The sequence below is a fragment of the Macrobrachium rosenbergii genome, chromosome 4 (genome assembly GCF_040412425.1).
Source record: "Macrobrachium rosenbergii isolate ZJJX-2024 chromosome 4, ASM4041242v1, whole genome shotgun sequence".
Classification (NCBI taxonomy): Eukaryota; Metazoa; Arthropoda; class Malacostraca; order Decapoda; family Palaemonidae; genus Macrobrachium; species Macrobrachium rosenbergii.
In genome coordinates, this window is record NC_089744.1 from 20608858 (window position 1) to 20627830 (window position 18973).

At 39.1% G+C, this 18973-nt stretch overlaps 2 protein-coding genes across 3 annotated transcripts in view; one reads left to right on the plus strand and one right to left on the minus strand.

The window, feature by feature from the left end:
* nmo (serine/threonine-protein kinase nemo) overlaps positions 1 to 18973 on the minus strand; it is a 298234-nt gene that overhangs the window by 277583 nt on the left and 1678 nt on the right. The window lies entirely within an intron of this gene.
* The window catches only part of LOC136831048 (dnaJ homolog subfamily C member 9), a 38160-nt gene continuing 32543 nt past the window's right edge, over positions 13357 to 18973 (plus strand). Inside the window, exons 1-2 of the mRNA XM_067090995.1 lie at positions 13357 to 13546; positions 17046 to 17198. Of these exons, the coding sequence (XP_066947096.1) occupies positions 13453 to 13546; positions 17046 to 17198 (247 nt within the window). The 5' untranslated portion in view covers positions 13357 to 13452. The remainder of the gene's footprint in view (positions 13547 to 17045; positions 17199 to 18973) is intronic.

Here is an 18973-nt window from a genome sequence, read left to right on the forward strand (position 1 = left end):
TTATTTATTTAAGCGAAGGCTATGTTCGTGAAAAATTGATTCGTCCAGAACAGCAAGAGTGTTCAGAAAAGGCTTTGCCCTTTCCCACTACCTCACGAAGTATTATACATCAAAAACTTCACTTTTTCCAACGAGACTTCCAGTATTTTGTTCCAAGCGCCCAGCTGTATATAATCACCTCTTCGCGCCTTTTTAAAGACACTCCGTACTGAATGCTATCATCGCTTCTCGCCTACTCGACAATGAACTCCTCGCGGGTGGATTATATGTCTGAGCTCTTTTTTGTTATGAAGCAACCGTGTCATACTTTTCAAGTGTCAGGGTTTCGTTTCAGACTCTGTATTGGTCTACAGGTAATTTCGCCTCTCCAAGAGTTGAACCGATCTGTGTATCTGACTCCATTATGGTTAAATTATCTCTTTCAGACCTTTTGTACTTTTTATCCTCAAGCTACGTAAGTGATTATATTTGGCGTATATATTATCGTGCAGATTTTCTAACAATGGCTAAACAGGTATTCATGGGAGGTTAGCTTCAAGTATAATGATATCAACACGGGTGGTGTATACGTGACACACACACACACACACACACACATATATATATATATATATATATATATATATATATATATATATATATATATATATATATATATATATATATATATATATATATATATATATATATATATATATATATATATATATATATCATGCATTGTGAGATATAAATATGACAAAAAAATTCTAGGTTATTCCCCATAGCCAATAAACTCTACCAATCCAATGAAGAATCCCGAGTGGCTTTATCTTTTTGTTATGTGATCGCCGCATGTAATTGGCGATACTTCATTATCTAATCAGATAAAGTAATGACAGTTGTTCATTGTTATCGACGTGGCAGTGACATACACTCACAAAATAAAGCTAGAATCTATATTAGTACGCATTCAACTCAGAGGCTTTAAATCATAATGATAATATTACATTTGTACCTTATGTGGGAATCGAACTATAAGGACTGTCGAGTAGGAGGATAGTCACTGATAATAATGATAATGGTAGCGCATTTTTAATTGCTGAAGATATTTTTATAACCACATTCCAATAATAGCCTTCACATTACCCCAAAATCACAAGGGTAAAGTGGAAAACTCTACTGAGAAATCTACCCAAGTTTCATAACAATAAATTTCGAGTAATCTTTCGAATAATGATAAAACAGTTATATTGACAATGATAATACAATAGTATGACTGGTATAAAAGGAAATGAAAACAGCATTCTCGAAATTCTGCACCGTGTGACAATTTCCAGGTGGCCATGACAATTGGTTTCCATCCCAAGTTGTTTTGTTTTAAGAAGATCGTAGTTGATGCGGCGACAGTCAGTGAAAAAGGTGAAAGAGCACAGTTTGCTGGAATACAAAGGAAAAAGTGTGATTACATCTGGGTTAGCTGAAAAATGTAGAGCCACAAAAGAGCCAGCAGTTGTAGATTAAGTACTGTATATGGTCTAGGAATGGAAAAGAATAAGTGAGTTATCTGGGGGGAATCAGAATCTATGCCTTGTTGAGTTTGATAACATGAAAGGATTGACACAGGAAGGGATGCATTGTTGATAAGCAATGAGTGCCCAGAGTAGCTGGAAATTAACTGAGTCTCCTGTAAATGGTTTTGGAGGGGTTTGATACTCGGAAATACATGGTTTCCAGAGAATGATAGTCATAAGTGTATTAGAAATGAAAAGATGGTGAGGAACAGAGCTTGTTATATATTATATGTTAGAACAGATTCAATGGAAGAGCGAGTTGATGGGATGTAATGGTAAGAAGAGAAGTGGTTGGTGGCGTGTCTGATAATTACAAAGGTTACAAGGAGTTACAAGGATTAGGATGTCTCAAAGACTTGTTAATCCATCCGAGGAGACATTATGTGCTTACTTACCTCTAGGAGCAGGTTTTACTGTTCATTCGCAGTGTTCTAATGATTTTGTTTATAACTTCTGGTGGCAGTTTCTTCCATGCGTCAAGTACCTCGTATGTAAAGAAGTTCCCACAATGAGATGTGTTATATCTCTTCAGTTCTAGTTTCCATCCATTATTTCTTGTCTGCTTTTCGTTTAATGTGAAGAGGTTACTGTCTACTTTTGTCATGCCTTTCAGTATTTTGAATGTTTCTATTATATAGTTGCCCTCGCAATCGTCGTGTTTCTAAGCCATACTTGTTCTGGCTCTCCAGTCGTCTTTGGTAACCTATTTGCCTGATGGATGGAATTAACTTTGCGGCTCTTGCTTGTATCCCTTCTAATCTATTGATGTCCCTTCTTAGCGTTGGTGACCAAAACTGTAATGCATATTCAAGATGAGGTCTAACTATTGATGTGATGAGCTGAAGCACCGTTTCTTTGTTTCTGTATTTGAACTGCCTCTTTATGTATTCCACTAGTTTCTGCCTTCTTTTCAGCTTTTATGCATTGTTTTGTGGATTTTAAGTCCTTGGTAATAATGACTCCAAGGTCGTCTTCTTGTTCTACACTATTTATGTCATTCCCAAGCAGCATGTAGTTGGCATGAGGGTTGTTTGTTCCTATTTGCAACACTTTTAGTGCAGCAGATAATTGCATATTTCATAAGAATCGTTCAGATAGTGAAACAAGCATGAAATTTTGCACAAGTGCTCTTTAAAGTTCCTCTATCAGAAAAGGGCGCTGGCCACGCAAAAATTTAATATGGCGGCCAAATTCCAAGATGGCAGCCAGTATCGACAGATTTTGGCTAATTTTTCACTAGAATGGCATGTATTTGCTTCTAGCAATATGGTAAAGCTCTTCCATACTATTTCTTGTGAATATTATGTTTCTGTAGCTTCCCAGTACAGTTTACCTTTAAATATGGGGGCTATATGGCTGCCAAGAAAAGGTAGAAACAATAATTATAATGAGAAATAATGCCCGTTCAACAATTATCGTTTTAAGCATGGATCTTGGTTTCTGTGGTTTTAGATCCTAATGAGGCCATCTCTTTCGAATAACTCATCAATTTTGAAGGAAAATTAATAAATGTAAAAGAGTGTATGTCTGCACACAACCAGGGCACACTGGTGACATCACTGCTGTGTAACTCAGCATGGGGTTCAGTGCCAGCTAATCCAGCTTTACTAATCCTGTAGTCTTAGACTAGTAGTTGTAGTATAGTTTAGTTTAGTGTCCCAAATGCTTTCTAACAGCCCCAGACCAGCTATAGTTAGATAGCCGCACCTGAATAGACAGGATGTGCCAGCGCCGGGAGAGCCGAGCCAAGGGTATGGGGCTGTACATGATGGTTCATGTACTTACCCGGATGGTGTACAGATCACACGGGACTTAAATGGCACTGGATGAATGATCGGGCTAGGTGTAGGGAGACCGAACCTAGTTGAATCCCATACAGGAATGTGTGCTTTGTTTAAGGTGGTAAAAGGATAACCCCTCGGCCTTAATCAAAAGTGAAATCATGGCAGAATGTGATGCCAATCCAATATTGAGCAGTAGAAAAACAAACTGGAGTTTGTGTTGTCTTTGTCAGAAGGACAAAAGAGGTGAGCACTTGACATCACCTCCAAGTCATCATGTCCTAGACCATGATGGGTACACAATGCTTTTCTCAAAGCTATTTATATCCTGTCAGAGCCGTGAATGTGATCTGCAGGAATTCTTCCAGCACGAGAATCAAACATTCCCAGCTTCCCTTAGTGAGGGTGGTAGGCTGTACACATGTCAGAAGTCTCAGCTGACCTCGGTCCTGGAGAGTCATGTTACACTAGAAGACAAAGAACCAAAGACTGATGTCCTCATTGTAGATGGATCAGCTTTGGTCCATGCCTTGCCACCAAAGAAAGGAAAGACCTTTGAGGGCTATGCACTTTGCAACTTCTTGCCTGTGATACAATCCTATAGCAGCAAGTACACATCATCACATCTTGTATTTGATGTATACAATACATCCAGCCTCAAAGCTGAGACCAGGCTCCAACGTGGTCAAGGAGGAAGGCGCAAGGTGACAGACAAGAACACAATTCCATCCAACTGGCGCAATTTCCTAAGACACGATGCCAACAAGACAGAGTTGTTCCAGTTCCTGGCAGACAAAGTTGCCCAGATGTCTGCCACAAATGTTGTCATTGCCACGAAAGGGTCTGCTGTCCTCAGCACTCATGAGGCTAGTCTTCAGGGACTGGAAAAGTGCTCTCATGAGGAAGCTGACACCCGCATCTTTCTCCATGCCAAATATGCCACAGAACATGGAGCCAAGACCATCACGGTTAAAGCAAATGACACAGATGTTCTTGTCGTTGCAGTCAGTGCTTTCTCCACTCTCCACAATCTAGGGCTAGAGAAGCTATGGGTGGCATTTGGCCAAGGCCAGAGCCTGCGCTGGATTGCTGTGCATGACCTGTGCAACTCTCTGGGCCAGGAGAAGGTGAATGGCATGCTCTTCTTCCATGCGTTCACAGGCTGTGATACAGTGTCAGCCTTCCGAGCAAGGGCAAGAAGACCGCCTGGCAGACATGGAACATCTTTCCAGAGGCCTCCACTGTGTTCTCCAAACTGAGTCACTACCCTCTCAGAGTGGAAGAGAGTGACCTGAAGGTCCTGGAGAGGTTTGTCATACTTATGTATGAAAGATCCAGCACTGCTGGCACTGTGGATGAGGCTAGACTTGATATGTTTGCCAGAAAACAAAGGGCATATGAGGCCATTCCACCAACCAGGAGCTCTCCTCCAACACACCAAGCGTGCTGCGTACCAGGCTGGTTGTGTGTGGGGCAGGCCACCCAGTGTCAGCCACAGCCAGAGAACCCTGCTGAGTGGGGATGGCAAAAGTCTGGTGAAGCATGGCAAGTCCTCTGACAACCAACTCGCCCTTAGCCAAGAGTTGCCAACAGCTTACCAAATGTGGATGCAAAGCAGGCTGTCGGGAAAGGTGCAAGTGCTACAAGCTGGGTCTTCCCTGCACAGCTCTGTGCACTTGCAAATGTGAAGTCTAGATAAATATTGCCCTCTCTTCAGTAGATAATCTAGCTTGAGCATCCAACGTGTCATGCTATGCCTACCTTCTTATCCTCGAATTTTTCAAAGGTGTAGGTTGAGAGACCTATACATAGATTGGTTGCGTTTAGTCCGTATTTCTCTTCTTTTTTCTTTTTATGGTTACAGTCTTAGACACAATGTTGTATGTGACCATACCATTACTATTTCAGTTGAAAATAGCATATTAGTTAAACTGTCTGATCACATGAATATACCATTAAATAAAAACAGTTGGTCTCTATGTTGCTAGCGCTGTGGATAGAAAAAAACTTTTATGGCAACCATTTTGTACGCCATCTTGGTTACAATTCATTTAGTAAGGGTTTTCAATAAAATGTGTGGTATGGAACATTTTTATAACCTAAAAGTCGAGGTTTAAAAAAAAAAAACTGGCATATTCCATCCAATAGATGCTCCCAAACCAGTGAATCTCAACATAGATGGCGGCCATTTTGAAAAATAGCCGCCATCTTGGATTTTCAGGTGGCCAGCGCCCTTTTCTAAGAGAGCGTAGTCTTAGGAATGTTTGTGCCAAATTTCATGCTTGTTTCACTATCTGAACGATTTTTACAGCAATCTGCTGCACTATTTACACTTACCCAAGTTAACAGGCTTGTGCCATCTTTTTGACCACTCCCCTATTTTCTTTAAATCATTTCTTAAACTTTCCACTGTATCTGGTTCCGCTGCATTTACACCTAGTTTGGTGTCATCTGCAAATTTCGCTATCCTGCTAGTTAAGCCTGCATCAATGCCATTAATGTAAATCAAAAACGAGAGCGGGCCAAGGACAGAACCGTGAGGAACTCCGCTTGTCACATCTGCCCATTCTGATTTTTCACCGTTTATTACGACTCTGTTTTCTATTAGTTAGTCAGTCTTCGATCCAGTCTGCTATTTCTCCTACAATTCCTAAAGCTCTAACTTTTATCACTAGTTTCTTGTGTGGAACTTTGTCAAAGGCCTTTTGGAAATCTAAGCAGAATATACCTATTGTTCTCTATTGTCGTAAATACCAACCATGTTATGAAAGAACTCTAAGAGGTTTGATAGGCAGGATATGTTGTCTGAAGCCGTGTTGACTGTTTAACAACAGGTTGTGTCTATCAATGTGATCCACAATTAAGGTTGAACAAACTCTACGACAGACAGAAGGTCAAGATGGAGAGGAGGGTGTGAAATTACTTCTTTAGATGCAATTAAGGCAAGAGAGTTTGATAAAGAAAAACGAGAAAAGACGGGAGAAAATAGTTAAAAATGGGCTAGAGTTAATGACACAGGAATGAAAAGAGTATAGCCATAAGGGGTATGCAAAATTTTAGGATGGGTTCATAGTTAGTTAGCAGTGCTTGTGGTTATGGGGAGAGAGAGAGAGAGAGAGAGAGAGAGAGAGAGAGAGAGAGAGAGAGAGAGAGAGAGAGAGAGAGAGAGAGAGAGAGAGAGAGAGAGTGTATGGGCGACGTCAATGGTATTTATGTATTTTATTTCCTACGTACGCTTATTAGCTCACCTGAGCTGGAAGCTAGCGCAAGTGAGATTTTCTGGTCAAAATTTGTCCGGACATTTGGCCTACATCATCTTTACGCAGTGGTGTTCAAAGGTTGTTAGATTTACTTTATCATATGCACTGCCAAGGTCACCGAGAGTGGCCTTGGCACCAGGTGCCAAGTTTTGGTGTCAAAATTTTTGACACCAAAACTGGTGTTAATTAAAGTTGTAAGTGTCAGCGCTCTCCTGACACCACTTTAGCGAGATGTTCAAGTGCGAAAAAATTTGGCGGCAACATGGTACGAGAGCCAGAAATAGTGTCCACGTGACAAGTGTTCATTACCGTTACATGTGTTCAAACAGCACTTGCTATATTCACTCCCGGTTTCTGAATGACGAATTCACTTATAGCATCTATGAATAGAAGAAGGAATGATACGCAGAAGCGAAAAAGATGGTTTGAATAACATTAAAGATAATGAATAAGACAGAAGTATTAAAATGTAGAGAAAAAAGAAGGAAAAAGGATGCCTAAATATAATTAAAATGGGTTATAGCAAGGGGAAAATGACCCAGGATTAGTTATGAAGTGAAGAATAACATACAAATGACATTAAGAGGTATCTAAAATGTCATTAAGAGGAAATGAATGTGAACTAGAAATAGATAATACATAATGAACAAGATTAAATGTTATAGTGAAATCAGAGAAAAACCTAAACGTAATTCAGGAATGAAACAGCGGTTACCGAGTAGCAATAAATAACATTGAGAGATATTTAAGGGGATGGAAACAAGAGATACTGGATAATGACCAAAAACAATTAAGAAGTACAAATGTTACCTAGAAGTAAAATATGCCCGCAAGAAAACTTAGCGACAGAACTTATAAAGCGCAGATTATTACAAGGCAAAAGATAAGACCCTGAAGTATTTAAAAGCTAGCTAAACAGACCCTGAGGTATTACTGAATTATCAGAGGGCTCAGAATTAACAAAGAAAGACATAGTATAAAGAATCTAAAACAGGGCAAGAGGCGAGGACAATGAATGATCGAAAATCAACGTTAACAAAGGAAACCAAGTGTTGATTCAGATGTCGCATGTAAGACCTTAAATCAATTAGGAGATAATGATAAAGAATACGGAGCTTATGAAAAGGCATCAAAGAGGACCACTAGATGACTAGGCAGTAGGGAAGGAAGTCCCAAAGTTAAGATGCATCAATGAGGCTCAGATTTGATGAAGAGATAATGAAGTAATTCTAAAGGTTTTGCATGTAGCTCTTAGTCGAGCTATTCTTCATTACAGGTCGTGAACCTTTCTTCTCAGGTAAGTTAAACGACTAAAATAAAGCACGTGTCAAGGTAACGCTGCAGGTGTGGCCACATCTGTAAGGTTATTTTTTTTTTTATTTTCCCTCGGCAAAATATGACCATGGCATTAAAGGTCGGAAACAACAGTGAATGCTGTCTATAAAGTAAAAGGTTGATTGATTTAATTTGACATATACACTGCCAAGGTCACCGAGGGTGACCCTGGCGAGGTTTGAGACAAAAGGAGATTTGTCAAGAAAGCGCTGCACAAGACTGAAGTGTCCCATTAAAGCGAACTCGTGCGTTAGAAAGAACAAAGACAAAGAGGACGTTAACCCTGGAGAGAACTGAAGGTTCCAAGAAGGGTTATACGAATCATGGACGACCAGATAAAGAGAGCTCGCGGGCAAGGAAGCGAGCGAGGAAGGGAATTTCTACAACGTGAAAAAATACATCTAACCAACCAGTCTAATGACCAGGTGAATTTCAAGTAATTTTCTGCTAAAATTTAGGTAACTTCTGGAGTCTAAGTAAAATTTGTAGGACGTCTCCAGATGGACGCTACTGATAAAGAATATGATGTTGGTTATCTTTCATCTTGGTTATCTTTCATCTTGAATCTTTTTGAGGCTGTCTAATCTTATGCAAGTCAAATCGGCGCTCCATTCAGCATTGGTCTCCATTCACATTTGCTAACAAAACACATCCTAACTTACTAAAAGTAATTCCAACTTAGCTTACACTACCTAACCTAATGCATGATGCAGCATCCTACCTGTTTAGGTGGGTTGATGTAAATTAGCTATTATTCTTCTTAAAGAAAACAAATTTCTTTATGTAGTTAATGAACAACTGATAATGTATGACAGCTAAGGCTAGAAGGAAAGTCTTGCTCATGACCTCTCCATTCATAATCTCCCTCAATGGTTCATATATTGTCTGTGCAAGAAATTGATAGACATGTGTTATATTCTCTCTTGAATGACTGGCCCCTATGGCAGGCAAGACTGTCCAATTCTCCTTTAGAAAACTTCAACCAAAGCAGAAATGTCCAAACTCTTCAATCAGAAGATCTTGGAAAAGGAGCAGCAGCATTCCTTTCTGCATAAGCAACGAGGACCTTGACACGGCAGAGAAAGACTAGGGACTTCCAGCGGTTAAACCAAAGAGATCACCCACTGATGGCGCTAAATGGAAGAGGTAGATCTCGCGAAACCTCAGCAAAAAATCCTAGGAGATCAGGATCCCACTTGGCACATGGCCAGTAAGGGGTCACAGGTTTATCTGATACCAGGATGACAGCACTTGTTTATCATCCAACGGATCAGGTACGACAGTGGAAAGCATGGACATTGGTGTCGTCCTAAGGGTGTTGGAAAACATCTTCCAACACAACCAGGGGGGTTATAGTTTGCCATGAAGAATACCAATTGGCAGGGTAGTACACTGATTAGCAAGGCCGAAGTTAAGTATACCTTAGTTTTACCAGATCACTGAGCGGCCTTAGGGTTGCTGGCCCCCGGGCAAGCTGAACTTCGACGCCCTTACAAGTAAAAATTTTTTTCACAAGGAGAAAAACTGAAAATGTAGAATGAAGAGTTTATTACAATATACTAGCTAAAGAAAACAGTTTAAACACGTCATCAAGGTTTCAAATCCTTTCATTAATACAACTGGGAGAGAGAGACCGATATGTCTGTATCTACATTACTGGCAATGCTCACACACATTATTGCAAACAAACACTGAGTGGAGGGTGGTTAGGTGAGAGAAAGTCCGAAGGGTGCCGTTGATCTTCAAGATATCTGTACTGTGGCCTCTGCAGAACAGTGTAAGCTATAGAGGCCGTAGCACTTCGGCATTAAGTTACACCCCAGCTGGTGACTTATAAATAAAACTATAATCAAACTCATTGTGACAAAGTTAGTGTATTGTATTTATGGTTCAAAAGAAAAGCAAGTGAATTAATGATATAATAAGTTAAAAAATGAAAGACAAATACAAAAATAAGGCATTCAAACCGACACAGAATGGGAATAAACTGATGGTCGGTTTTTCTAGACCTTTATGGTATTTAGTTTTCATCTACTATTCCTGTGAATAAATTACTGCTTTTTAACAAACACTAAACAATAAGACACTTTTTTAACAGTATTTGAACAGCTTGTGACAAATTACATGACTTACGTTTATATATGACTTACAAGTAAAGCTATAATAATTCTCTGGGACAGGTAACGAGTGCTGACAAATTAGCACATCGCGTTGATGGCACAGCACCAGAGATGGCAGAGACCAGGACTTCAGTCTGGGAAGTTGAGGCGGGAGACATCTAGCTTGATTTGACTGTTTAGTGACTGACTTTGCTTTCCAAATCTTTCTTTTCAGAACTGAGGTTCATACATTTTAGGAGCTGTCTTTGGAATTGGGTAGAAGTTAGAAACCACAAGTACGTGTTCTTGGCTTCTATTTTCTCTCTAAGTGTCAGTTTTTCAAAAGAGGTGTGTGTGTGTGTGTGTGAGAGAGAGAGAGAGAGAGAGAGAGAGAGAGAGAGAGAGAGAGAGAGAGAGAGAGAGAGAGAGAGAGAATATGAAACTTAGCGGATTATACGTCAGATTTCTCTTGTCACTCTCTCTTTCTTCAATTAAGTTTTCGAGTGAGACTGAAAATATTATCGCCAAGCACTCAAGGACTATATTTTTTTTTTATTTTCACTATAGACAAGAGGTTTGTTATATACATGTCTGTTATCAGCTTAAAATTGTTCATCTTAGGTTCTGTAGTTTAAGGTAAATTGTAACAATTTATCTTAAACTCTCATGTCTTCTCAGATAAACTATTCCTCCTTACAGAAAAGATATTTTTTTTCATGTAAAACAGAACAATATTAAAAAAATTGTTCATTGAAAGTTACCATTCAAAGTAAATCTGTCCCACTTCACTATTTTGAACATTAAGAAAAATAAATCAATACAAGGCAAAACATTCATAAAGAAGTACTGTATATGTATTATATTTCCTCTTATTTGAAAATTTTCATTTATTTTTGGTGGACGGTAAGAGGATCAATCGTCTTTTACATAGAACAAATTATAGCTTAATGTGTTCCAGACTGATCCCACTTTTACTATTATATTCGTCAACATTTACTTCGTAAGTGAAGGTGCAGAGATGGCAGATATTATATTTTAGTTTACCCTAACTCACAGTGTCAAAGAAAATTATATAATCTAGAGAGAAAACATATGTCTATCATAAACGAAAATATTTTGAAAGCATTTGAATTGTGAAGAACAAAATATCACGGATAAACTCTGTAAGAAGCTTATTCAGTTGACAGGCAAAATTTAGTTCTCGTATACTGACACAATATTATATTATGACGTCATACAAAATAGCAATTGACGTTCAGGCGATGGATTTAAAAGGGAGAGTTTTTTTTTTTTAAAATCATTAGGTACGTAATTGATTTCATATAATATAGTAAAACAGAACAACAATATAGTTCAAAATACTGCAGAACAGACCTTTCTTGTACTGTCCATAAATTTTATGACCTTTCATTTTTTAAGTAACTTTCTATGACCTTCCAGTTATTTTCTTTGACGGCAAAAGATTTCGGAACTGCGAAACTTCTTGATTTATTTTTCACATATTCATTAGAACTTCCTATTGGTTTTTCTTTTATAATATGTATCGATCTTAGTATGCTTTAATTAACTGAATGAGAAAAATTTTCAATTTTTTATTAATTTTTAAAAGTTGTCCAATTCTTCCAAACGGCAGGGATTAAATCCTCACATCATCCCCCCCATCCTTGGGCACGTCCTTAGCTTTCACTATCATATTCATAAATAGATTAATATGTAAATGAAAATACATTACTTGGGTAAGTTGTGAATGTAATATATCTTCCTTGAGCCAAACTTGTCCCAACTTTCATAATAAAAAAAAAAAAAGAAATCTGTGAAAAGTTCTTCCAGGCAACATTATTGGTGCCGATGGCCCTAACTTCCAGAGAGGCTTTAATACTTCTTAAAAGACCCATTCGTTAATTTCTTTATTTTCTTAAAATGCCTTGCGCGCAGTTTTCACATGTAAATTTGCACTTGCTTGTGAGTTTCTCTTGATCTATATTGTGAATTTCCCTCTGTTTCCTTTCTTTTTCACATTAGGGCATTCTGTTTCTTGGAAGCTTGGTCTGCTAGTTACTCGTCTTTTAATCTTGTTCTGTCGGAATATATGTCCATTCTAAATGAGAACAAAACCACTTCCACATATTTTTTGAGGCTAAGAATAATTAGAATATTCTTTAAATGGGAAACACGACGAACACAAGGATCCCTTCATTTCTACATAAAACTTAAGAACGTTGAGAATTTGAGTCAATATGAATCAGTCTTTTTTTCTACTTAGGTCTAACGCGGAATTTTTACTTGATCAGTGTCAAAGTTAGAATAATGTTTAAAACATGTAATGGCTCATCTAGCTTATCATGCCTGGGTGGCCAAAAATATTTGAAAGAATTGCTGCATATAGTACAGACGACAGATGTAATCAAAACCAGATTAGTTACAGGTGGTTCCAACTTCTTTTCATCAAGATGTACTCAGAATGTTAGTTTTTGAACCTTCAGATTTGGAGCCACAAGACTGCACAAACCCCCACTTGATATCAGGAGGAATGATTCTCTTTCAAGAAAAAGATATTTTTATTTTCTGAGTGCTATAATAGTGGGGACTGACAATTATATGGAGTATGCCGTATAAATCTCGGAATATTTATACATTATATATATGCATATGACAAGTGAGTATGTGGGCCTCGCAAAGCGCCGACGATGGGGTTGGACCCGAAAAAAAGTAAACCGTAAACTGTACGAGGTTTGTAGACCTCATTTTTGTATTTTCCTCCGAATTTCACATTCATGTCCAGCATATTGAGCATGGATTCCGTTACAACGTCAGCATTCTTTGCTTCAAGTTCTGCAGTAAATATGCCTAGCTGTCGTGCTTCTCAGTTCCAGAGGTCCTTTATTCCCCTCACCGTTGGACTGTGGATGGTGGAACAGTCTCGCTGTGGAAGTGGCGTAATTAGAACTTCAAAATTTTAAGTGAAGATTCAGTGAATTACTGATACAATTCTCCTTGCATTTTGATAATTTACTTAGCTTTTTATTTATCTATTAATCTGTTTATTTTATCTTATTTGTTAATAAGTGAGATCTATTCTTTCTGTTTTTCCTTTTAATTCCTCTTACTACGTTCTAATGAACACCATAATATTCTTTGGAAGCTTGAATCTCAAGCCAATGGCCCCTCTGGTGGGCTTGTTCCATATGAACTGGCACTTTTTTCCAATACTTGATTTCCAATGTAGCGAAATTTATTGAAACAGTCTATCAACTTAGAAGAAAACAGTGAGCCGTTACATAGAAGAAACCATCCTACTGTTTCTACTGAACTGAAATTCGAGGGTTTCGCGCGCAATCCACGCCAAAACAAATTGTTGTCAGGAGACGGCAGAGGCTGAGTGACACTGTTGTTTTGGATTTTATTCTCTGATCGCTGCACAAGTATGGCACCACTTCTGGAAGCATGCAAGGAGCTTTTCGGCACAAATAATTTGTTTGAAGTGTTGGATGTCGACAAAAATGCTAATGAAAATCAGTGTAAGTAATCGGGTTTAATGAACATAGGCTAGGACCTAGGCCATAATTTTTCGGATGGTTATCTTAGATTTTGTGAAAACCGCTCGTTTTTATGTGTTTCTCTCCCCTAATAAGCCTGTCAAACAATGGATCTGAGTGCAGTGCATTAGGCTAGGCTAGTTGGAAAGGTAGGAAATGATTAAATCACAATGTCGTTAGGGTAAAAAATTGTACTGTAAACAGCTGTTATATTTTGAACTCGAAAGTGTAATTTTCTTATGCTAGTCTGTCTCGGTCCTGGTCGTTTCGGCCGTAAGTCACTTTAGGCCGTAACATCCAAAACAATGTAAGGCGTTATGTTTATGGTATTTACCATTATTATTTCATGTTTTACGTACATCCCCAAGGGGCTGGTACTAAACACGGCGCCCATTTTGCACGTAAACGTGCTTACGGCCGAAACGACCCGAATGCGTCTGTCTCGGTGTGTGCTTGGACCGTTTGTGGTGTTCATTTTGTTAGCAGATGGCCTAGGCTATCCAACCACACCTAACATAACCTAACTCGGTAATTCTAAGTACTAGCTCCGCGCCTGTTTTTACCTTGGAAACTGGATTTTTCTACACTTTTAGGGCTTCTGATACTGAATGTGAGTTTGTTTGTTGTCGGCCAACTGTTATTTGCCCCCTAACTCTACTCAACAGTAAAGGGGGACTGTGGGAATTCGGGGTTTTGGGTGGGGGGACACGTTTATGTTGGGGTGGCGGCCTCTGGAGGGGAAAAATGAGAGGGAGCCATTCGCCAACAGGAAGGAGTTGAATGCATTTTGCCGTGTTTAGTATTGGCATTGGGGGGATGGAATGTCCCTTCGCCGTGTTTAGTACTGCCCCGGGGGGGTACCCATATGTTAACAAGTTATTGCACTTGCCGGACAGGATATGAACCGTTCCAAACAGACGTGCCCATGCTCTCTCTTGTGAAGATAGCGTATGGAAACCCCTTGTTGGATGGACTTCAGGGGTTAATTACAGGTTAATTACATTCATGCAACAAAAATTGAAGGTAAACCCATATTTAGCAACCAAAAAAATGTAGAAAAAGTCAAGTTAGAAGGAAATCGCTGCCGTGGAGCTACTACTTAGATCTACCCCTAACCCAGCCTAGGGTATCAGGTCCTTACCCTAGTGCATGGTATTAGGCTAGTTTGAAAACATTTAATGGTAAACGTGGAGACTGCTACTACACTCCTGTGGTTCGGTAACTACCAGTTTATATGCAAAATAGTTGCCGTGTTTAGTACCGTGGCCTTTGGGATGAGCATGAAAACCTAAACAAAAGATATTAAGGGTAGATTTTCCAACACGATATACAAACTGTCAGTCCTTTACTTTATGAATGACTTACGGCGAAGCTGGACACGGCTGTTAAACTCTTGAACAAGGTGGTTAGGCAGTAACTACCGTCAGGTAGGTGGGGAATACCTGTCTGCCTGGATGTAAACACTCCAGTTTGCTTTCGGCCGTCGTGTGTTGCAGATGTGTTTTCAGAGCTCTCTGCCCGACTGTCGTTAAGCTCTTTATTATCCCGGTTGGATCTTTCTGTATTTTTGTGTATATATATATATATATTGCGTGTGTTTGATATTTATAGTATACAAACCTACGATTTGTGATAGCCCTGTGTAGGCCGTCACTTCCCTACATCAGTGTCTTGGGCTTGACGGCCAAGGGCGAATTTTAGAGAGGCGTAGCCGAGTGGTAATGTGTCTCTTCCAGTAATCCCATTAATTTAGAAAATTGTGTTCCCTTGTACGTTCGGTTATATTAGATTGGGACGTAATAACTTCACTCCCCTTCATTAATTGGGATGTAACAAGTTCGCTTCCCTTCTTGGGCTCATGCCCTCCGACTACAAGGGCATGTCTACTCCCTTATACTTGTGCTGAGTGTAGTTCTTTGCTGCCTGCGCCGTGGAGTTTTGGGGGAAGGTTGCGGGGCATCGTTGGTAAGTTCCGCTTCCACGGCGCCTTTGGTAGCCTCTCCTTCTTCCTTGTCCTCTCCCTCGAGAGGCCGTGCCCTCGTTGCCAGTCTTAGAGTCTGCGTCTAAGACTGGTTCTGTGCCTGGCTCTTTTCGATTTCTTAGGAAACCGAAAGCAGCTGCTCCAGATTTTTGGGAATCTCGTAGATCACCTGAATTTTATGAATCACGAGCACTTTCGTGGCGAGAGGCACAGGATGAGAGAAAGTGCCAAGACACCTGGGTCTCTCGTTGCTGAGGCACTCGGGTATCTTGGTGCAGAGACGCCCGGGTGTCTTGATATCGAGACGCCCAGGTATCTCGATACTGCCTGCCAGCTGCTGCGGTTGCTTGGCTGGGTTTTATCCTCGTGTCTTGAACCTTATGGTTCGAGCATGCAGGATAGCAGACACAGAATACCCCTTTAAACCTTCTTCTCTAGAGGCCTTGATCTCGAAGGAGTTTAGAGTTCGGGAAAATAGCGCTAGTTCACGGCAAATGACTTCCTCCCCGTCCAGTTTCCGATTGTGTTCGCGCAATCAGCTCGGTTCACTCGCTTTGCTCTGCCCACTCATTCGTGAGACTGGCTTGGCTCAGCTTGCCTCACCTCTCCCCGCTTGCCTCCCAGTCCACCGCTTACCACCCAGTCTGGATCACGTTCGTGTGATCAGCTCGGTTCTTCGGAATCGGGTTTTGGCACTGTTTGAGTGAACTTTCTGCTCTTCCCAAGAAAGCGCTTTGCCACGGCACAAGCGCTCTTCTTCCCCGTGTGGCAATCATCTCCTTCGGTTGATTATCACTCATGGTCCGTCTCTCCTGCTGGTCTTATAGAGAGACTTGTGATGCACCTCACACTATAGTGGTCAGGGCCTTATCAGTCTTTTATCCCTATACCAGATTGTTTAGGAGGTTGCTGGAGTCATTGGTCCTCTTATTTATGATCACAACCAAGAGCATGTTATTTTTGGAAGGATATTCAACTTCCTAGTCAACTGAGAGATTATCTTCCCAACTATGAGTGAGTTGGGAGGATAAAAGGTGATGGTTTGTACTCTTGTGGGAAGAAACCACAAATTTAAAATTAATTTGTATTTTTCATTGTTCATACAGTAATCCCATCTCAACCACCCTACATAGTCCCTTATGCTGGAGGGAAAGTGCTCTATTGTGGTGTTCCCCCGCCTACTCACCCACTTACCACCAGCCAACTACCTTGTTGCAAAGCTTCAATGACCGATTCCAGCTTGTGCTGGGGAAAGCTCCTGCATAAAAAGTTCTGGTTTGTATATGTGGGAAAAATACAAATTACATGAAAATTTGTGATATATAATTGTATGGTTTTGTATAATGGCAAGGTAAATTAGGCTCAGGAAGTTAAGGTGCTCAAGTATCTGAGGCTTTTCAGATTTCATAAGGACAGCTTGGTAGTATTCATTTATAGCCATGGTATAATTGAGTTATTGTGGCTTATTTATGTAATCTTGTGTTTTTATTTTTATTTCAGTAAAGAAGGCTTACCACAAATTGTCCCTGAAAATACACCCTGATCGTGTCGATGATGGAGAAAAAGAAATGGCAACTCGAAAGTTCCAGACATTAGGCAAGGTCTATGCTCTCCTTAGTGATAAAGATCTTCGTGCAGTCTACATAGAAACAGGTAAAGGACAAGGAAGTTTTTTGGGGCTGTGCTGATACCTTAAGGCCCCATTGTAATGTATGTTGCTACTCTGGCTTTATAGTCAAAGGGAATTGCATCAAATTTTTGCCTGTTATTATTCAATTAATACTGTTCTTAAAATTCCCTGTTAGAAAATTTAAAAAATTCAGTCTCTAAGTTTATGTAATGTACATTTTAAAAAATACTTAGACATTTTTTGTAATTTACACAATTAAAAAAATTGCAGCCCAAAATATTTTTCCTGATGTTGCATTAAATGTCAGTAGTTATATTGCAAACAATAAAGAGTTTAATTGAACTTTGTAATTATCTCTGAGTTATAGATTTTTATAGATAAGTTTTGAGAAACTAGCAAAAGAAAAAATTATTTCATGTATTGTAATGACTTCAAAATTGTGGTAGGTAGAAAGTTAGTTTTTCTTTTTTTGTAGTACAGGTATAAGTACGTATTCCCTTAGGAAACATACCAACATCACAACAAATTCTCAACATCTGTGATGTCACTATTTGTGGAGTAATACCCATTGGAAATAGATCCGCATAGATGCATTCCTTTAACATTGGAAAGAACCCCGATATTAACCCTTAAGGGATGGCCTAAATATATATTAAACACACCCCCAGACCATGCAAACTTTAACTTTATACTTTATCTTGCATAAATGCATACAGCCATAAACAACTGAACGAGAAACCGTTGTTTTGCTATCACCGAATCGGATAACAACAGCCGTTTTGCGCGTATTTCAACCATCGTACAGTAGTAAACCATTATCGTAGTTATACTACAAATGACATTAAGTAGAATAGGACTGATATATTTTTACGTTATACCCTTATTCGGTATGGATAAAAGATCGGCAAGGAAATACACTGCAAAATTTAAGCTGCAAGTTGTAGCTGAAGCTGAGAAAACAATGTTCAAGCTGCTAATGACTATAAATTATCGTGCATTGGCAACATGGATGAAACTCGACCGTAATTAAAATTGGAGAGAAAGTATTTTAATCAAAACTGGTGGCATGAAAGAACACATTACTGCTATTTTTGTGCCGATAAACAATAAATACGTAAAGCTCCAATTATGATGAAATCAAGTGAAAACAGGAAATGGAATCCTGATTTTTTACACAAACGCCCCCAAATGACCAACGTCATCTATTAATGAAAAAAATAGGTAAATTAATTTCACAACGAGACATATTTTAGTTATATTTCAACTTAAAAACACTTCGTATAATATAACGAAAAATAACCAAGACCCATATAAATAAAGTATCTAGAGATTCATTTACGCTAACTAGAAGCAAGAAAAGCACTCTGAACTGAGTTAAACACGGCGAAATAAACAACGTGTAAATGATTTCCAAACCAAAACATTGATCGTTATGATGGCAGTTTATAATGCAAAAGCAATATAAAAATATATACAGTATTATTGGATACAGTGAATTAAGGCATAACATTTTAAAAGATCCATGGAAAAGATGCATATTTGTTATGTTGATGTTTGTATAGTACGATATGTGAATATAGTGTACAGTATAATGTAGGCTAGGCTACCGTATATGTATACGATATACCATAGTGTAGGCTAAGCTAATTCTTTGTTTGTTATTCAATTTCTCTTTGTATTGAATTATCATAAGTCACTATGCATGAACCTCCAGAATTAGCTGATATTAATAATTTACTAAACCGTGTATGTATAGAGTATACTTTATAGTGTAGGATAGGCTACCATATATGTACGC